The sequence below is a fragment of the Leishmania braziliensis genome, chromosome 30 (genome assembly GCF_000002845.2).
Source record: "Leishmania braziliensis MHOM/BR/75/M2904 complete genome, chromosome 30".
NCBI classification, from domain to species: Eukaryota; Euglenozoa; class Kinetoplastea; order Trypanosomatida; family Trypanosomatidae; genus Leishmania; species Leishmania braziliensis.
The window spans coordinates 552,763-558,616 of record NC_009322.2 but is presented as its reverse complement, the minus strand read 5'-3'; the positions used below and the strand labels follow the sequence as shown (position 1 = coordinate 558,616).

The following is a 5,854-nucleotide window of genomic DNA, read 5'->3' as shown; positions in this document are numbered from 1 at the left end:
CTGGTATGCCGCGTTAGAGACGCAGATGTCCACATTAGGTAGATGCCGATGAAAGAAAAAGAAGAGACACACCCACATAGGTCATGGAAAGCGTACGCGAGCGCGCTCTTCTCTTCCGGTTTCCATACACGCACAGGGAGAGTCACGTGACAGAGATGGGCCCCAGCAGGGGGTGAAGGGTAAGAGGAAGAGAGACGCGTATACGCCACCCAGCATTTGCACCTCCCTCACTTTCGCGTGCGATCACCTTTTCCTAGTTCTCGCGCTACGCGTTTTGCATCATCACTGGTCACCTTTTACTTCTTTTTCGTGCTGCTGCACTCTCTCCCAAGAAGCTGCGCCTCTAGCTTGGCTGCCTCCTGTGCGCGCCTCTTGCCCTCTGCAATACCGGAGATAACCTGCACAACGAACCCCAAGAGACCCGCACCGATCATCATGTACGTGTTGTACCATGGCAACTCGGGCTGCTTGCGGTCAAACACACTCCTTGAAGGAGTGGTGTAGCCGTAGACCCAAACCCGCTCCATGCGCATCGATGTTGTACCAGCCTTATTCGCGATAGGGATCACCATATGAGCCGAGAATTCGTGCTCAGTGATCCAGCGGAAGATAATGGCACCCTGACCAGTCGTCACCCCCGACGCCTTATCGACTTCTTCGCTGACTGCACTGGACGACTTGTGAGCGTTGCCTTGGCCTCCCATGGTCACAATGGCATGCGAGACGTGTGCAAGGGCATTCACGTCACTGAGTGGGTTGCCGGTCATATGCTCCACTTCGGGGCGGAATTCAAACGCCACCGTCGCAGACGGCGGCATGCTACCCTCTCTCATGCCCTCGCGCTGCGCACGCAGCGCCATCAACTCCGCCGGCAGGTAGAAAACGCTTGCCGTGCCCTGCATCGCATCGCTGTGCTGTAGGTGCAGGTCCACCATGAGCAGCGATGGACGCTCCTTGATTCCGGTGACAGCAAACTCGCGGCTACCGCTCTCGTCGGCTCCGCCCTTCCGTGGACTCTTCGCGCTTCCAAGGCCGGCCGCCATGGAAAATGGAAGATGGGAAAGTTTTTCATCCTCTACATCACGGGCGCGTTGAAAGTGCGGGAGTAGAGTCTGCCTCTGGCTGTTGAGCTTCGGATCGCCGATTGGTATCAGCTCACCCAACACCCTCTCCGGGAAGTTGAGAGAGGCGTGCATGCGCAGAGTTGCGTTGAAGACGCCATACGACTGTGTCATTACGCTTACCTGGAACGGCTGCGCGAAGAACTGCTCGAAGAGCGGAACAGAAAAGTCGCCATTTTTGAAGGGTGCTGCCTTGCCCGCTGCTGACGGCGTTGCTAGCGCCCATACGCACAGGACTGCCGCAAAAAAAGCTGGCGTCACGGCGCGGACTGTCGGACAGCAAAACATTGCGGCAGATTTCGTTGTTACAAGCCCCTCCACTGTCTTTTGATCTGTCTGCAAGCTCCTGTGTGTGTGGGGGGGGGGGGAGAGATGGGTGTCTGCGATCGCCTGTACGTCAAAGGAGAACTCACCCTCGAGTGCAGAAGTGAGTTCTTCGATCACCTTCGCTTCCTTTGCGATGTCGACATCGGAGTGAGCAGGGGTGTGGGAGGAGGGGAGTGAGCAGGAGGGTGGTACGTTGTGTTGTCCAGCCGTTGCCAAGTCAAGGCAAATCACAACAACCGCACGAGGGAAGAAAAGTAAACACCACCGGGTAAGAACAAAAGTCCAGAAGGGAGGAGAGAAGCACAGTAAACAAAATGTTTCAACGAAAAGGGGCCAGATAAGTCGAGCAGTGCGCAGGCAATGAAAGACGTACAATCCACGTAAAACCTCACATGAGGGCACTACGGAATGCACGTGGGCGTGTGTTTGTGCCTGTCACGTGTGCGCCTGCTCGTCTTCTTCGGCTGCCTCTCCAGAATGGATACTGAGGGACTTCATAAAGCTTTTTCATTGCAAAAGAAAAGCGCCTCATCTGCAAACGTCTTGGGGAATGGGGATGTGATGCGGAAAGGGAGTGACAAGACAGCCGGCACAGCTTACACGCTACACAAGAAGGCGCATACAGGAGCACCATGTTCTGTGTTGATGTTACTGATTCTCCTCCTCCTGTGGAGCTTTTCCTCGCCCCTCCCCCCTTCAGTTGGCTGCCACTTGTTTGTCTCTTTCGGTGATTCATGCTGGTGAAACAGACCAACCTGTCTGTGTGAGACCGAGGCGAGGGTACGAGGAGCGCATCAACTCGTTACACTGGGCAAGCGCGGTCCGTTGCTCAAAAGGGGGAAAAAGATGAAAGTGCCACATAATACCACCTTGTGCAACAGCGATAACGCTGCCAGCAAGATGGCACTGGGAACCCCCATACGGCGGGCGCCGGACACCATACCTTCCTTCTGTTCAAGCTGTGCTCGCCGAATGAATCGAGTCAACAGCACCAGAGCACACCAAGCGCGCAGTCGGCAAGTGGCCCAGATGCAAGCTGCACTGCTGCAGAACTTGAAAGGCATGCCGTGGGGGAGGGGGAGAGGTTTGCAGTGGCGGGGATCGAGAGAAAGAGAGACGTGGGGACCTCATTTCACAGGGGCGCCGCATTCCCCCCTTTCTCCTCTACCTGTCTGCGTATGTGTGCCCCTCGCCTTCCTTGGGATGCGCTCGTAACAACCTCAGAGTTAAAGGGTTCATCAATAAAGCTTCTCATGACAGCCAAAAGGCTGCGATCGAAGAACATTCAAAGGATTGAAATCATCATCGGTTCCACCTAAGCGGGGAGCAGCAAAGACGCTGAAGATCGTTCTTCCTCGCTCCACGCCTGTTACAGACACGAATTACCGAGACTTAACACTCACGCAGTTTGCTGCTTCCCTCTCCCGGCACTTCGGGGCGGCTCATCCTGCATCCTATTCCTCAGCCGCCCTCTCTACTCCTCATAGCCGCTTCGCAGCTAAAGGGCTCCTCTACGCTGCTTCTCATTGCAGGCCGAGGCCGGTCATCGACAGACATTCGAAAAGAAGAAGTCGTCTGGTCGAGCCTGGGGGTGCGCAGGCTAGGGGAGGAGGCAGAGAGGCACGACGCCTCCCACCCCCCGCCTTCCTTCTCAAATCTCCATTGCACTGAGCCATAAGAGAAAGAAAGGAGGGGGGCGAAGGGAGCACATTGTAGTGACGCATACATGAGATGTACGCAAGCACAAACACTTCTCGTCTCCTCTAGCAGCAAGGCAGTTGTTCTCCGGGCTTCCAGCACGTGAAGACAATCCGTATCCCGTCCTCATCCTCGCTCAAAGGACCGAAAAGGCATGACGGCCCATCTCGCACAGACTGTGAGCCTAAAGCACCCTACGATGAAGTAGTAAAACGATGATGACCTTCGAGCTATGCCGACACCGAAAGAAACTACAAAACAGCACAGAGAGGAAAAAAAAAAAGAGCAGAGCTGCATTTGCAGCTGGCAGTGGCTCACCGTAGCACGAGATGTTGAACGACTCTGCTCAACCAGCAGCACACCACTCGCCCTGTCAAGCGACCGCTCTCACTCCCGCACGGACGAAAGCCTACGCGCGTGTGGCATCATCCTGGTTGCCCTTGACAGTCTCGTGATGCAGGCAACGCAATGGATGCTATCATGGCACACTCTAGCAGAGATTTTGAACCGATTGCATTCTACATGTTATACAAAGAATGACGGCCTTCGAACTGTGCTGAGATCGCAGACAGACAGATCGAGTGACATGACATAGAGTCACATGTCTTTAGATTTCGCCCAATTGAGGAGGAAAGAAACAGACAAGACTCGATTTCCGAAGCTCCGGGATACCGCCACTGACGGAGAGGGCACAGGCAGAAGCAGCCGTAGGAGGCAGAAAGATCAAAGAGAGCCCGCCAGCAAGACCGCTAGCGTCACAGGACCGCTCAGTGTGTCGGTCCATGTGTTCATTATGGGCGCCTCAGTATTTGTGTGCTAAACCGAAAGCAATTTTTTGTCCCCGAGCAACAAAGAAGCGTAGGTGAGAGGAGCAACAAGACGAGTAAGCGAGAAACCGCATGGACTGCCGCATCGCAGCGAAGCTCATCAAGGACAGCTTCCACCAACTGTGCTGCAGTGTTGAGAGTGAGGTGCGATTCTGCAGTATATGTGGTGGCCATACATGGCTAGATACACATGCACGCGCGCGAAAAGCATCCAAGAGTGCAATGCATGCGGAGTGCCACTTGTTTGTCTCTTTGCAGCTCTAAACCCTCGCGCATCGCTGCGAGACACGGAGACAGCCTCCTTCACTTGTTCAGCCATGCCTACTCAGTAATTCCGTAACACGCCTCCAAAGGCGAAAAGTAAAACCGAGCAACACAGAGAAGAGAACGTGAGGAAGACATCATCCCAAAGTCCACTGTGAGAGAGGAAGCGAGTGGAGACGGAGTACGGAGGCCTGCTTTGGCTGTTTGCTCTCGCGCGTATAGGCAATTTTTTGGAGGGGGAGGCCAGCTGAACTAGGCAGCAGCAAGCGTTTTTTTTGCTGTCTCTCTTCGCGTAAGATATAAGCGTCATTGTCGTCGTCATTCCCCTCGGCTCTCCGTGTTCAGCGGGTGGAGAAGAGCAGGAAAGCAAAAGGAGAGCGCACGACGACAACAACAAAGAGCGCAGAGAACAGAAGGCAAATTGAACGGACAACGGCAACAAAACAGTGCCATAGCGAACCGAAGCGGAAGGGGGAAGAACCGCGGAGGGAAGTCCATGGCCCAGCAAGCGCCACAGACCTCGTAAACATAAGGAGAATGCATACGCGCAGCAGTGAGGATGGCGAAGGTACTTTTTTTCCCCGCTTGCGGCGCACCTGCACGCATAAGCCGAGAGGAGAGAGTCGTCATCACCGAACCCACAAGTATTGATACTGAAGCACACAAAATGAGGAAAAGGGAAAAGGAAAAACGCATCGCTCATGTCAGGCTCAGACACCGATCGATTAGGGTTTCCGAGCACGAACAAGGTGGTAGAGAGGGGGGACAGCGCCGTCACTCAAGGAGGATACGTAGGGGCCCGCATAGTTTGTACGGCTCCGGTCTGGACTTGTCAACCGTGCAGCCGCCAATCACGAAGAGGTAATCGTTGTATACGTGTAAAGTAATACCCACCACGCGATTCGGCACGGCGCCGACGAAGAGAACCACCTCCTGGCACCGAACACGCCGCGTGCCAGTGGGGAGCTGTTCCCCGGCACTGATGTTACGCGACCCATGGCGACGATCGGTTAAGGTGGATGCCGCGACCACTTCAAAGTCCAGCAAGTAGAGCTTCACCTCCTGGCACGGCTGCGAGACCTGCCCCATAACCACCACGCGACTGCCGTGACTGGTGGCAGCCACTGCCACATCACCCATCTCGCTCGGTAGTGCAGTGACTGCGCGGAGCGCGGTAGACGACGACGCGGCTGTAGAGCTGTCAAACGCCACTGGCAGCCACTGAAAAGATAGCGCATCAGGGTCATCTGCCGCGGCTGTGTCAGCCTCGTCCTCGCCACTCGTCAGAGAGCACCAATTTTCGCTCTGAGGCTCGGCTCCGTTGCTCTTGCAGGCAGGTGATGCTGTAGCATCAGCAGCAATGCCACCGGCGCATCCCCATACCTTGGATGCGCGCCGCCACACCTCCGGCGCCAACGTCAGGACAGGCTGACTCACCGCTGCGTTCTCCACACTTCGGCCACCAACGAGAACCACCGTGCCGTCTTCGATGACCGCCATGCGGTGAAACGCGCGCGGCTCTGGCAACTGACCAAAGGCGAACGCTGTGGGCTTTGCAAGGCGCGCTCTCTCCTCGAGATTGTCCTCGGTCGCAGAGGCGGTGGAAAGTGGCGTCGG

At 55.6% G+C, this 5,854-nt stretch overlaps 1 protein-coding gene and 1 non-coding gene across 2 annotated transcripts; both read right to left on the bottom strand.

The window, feature by feature from the left end:
- Positions 1 to 296: 296 nt before the first annotated feature.
- Positions 297 to 1,409, bottom strand: LBRM_30_1650 (conserved hypothetical protein; the record flags this gene model as incomplete). Its single annotated transcript, XM_001566744.2, has 1 exon — positions 297 to 1,409. One exon carries the CDS (start codon positions 1,407 to 1,409, stop codon positions 297 to 299), a length of 1,113 nt encoding a protein of 370 aa, XP_001566794.2.
- A 1,258-nt stretch (positions 1,410 to 2,667) lies between these two features.
- On the bottom strand, positions 2,668 to 2,753 carry LBRM_30_snoRNA1. Its single transcript, XR_001182261.1, has one exon. It is a non-coding gene (small nucleolar RNA).
- Positions 2,754 to 5,854: the final 3,101 nt, after the last annotated feature.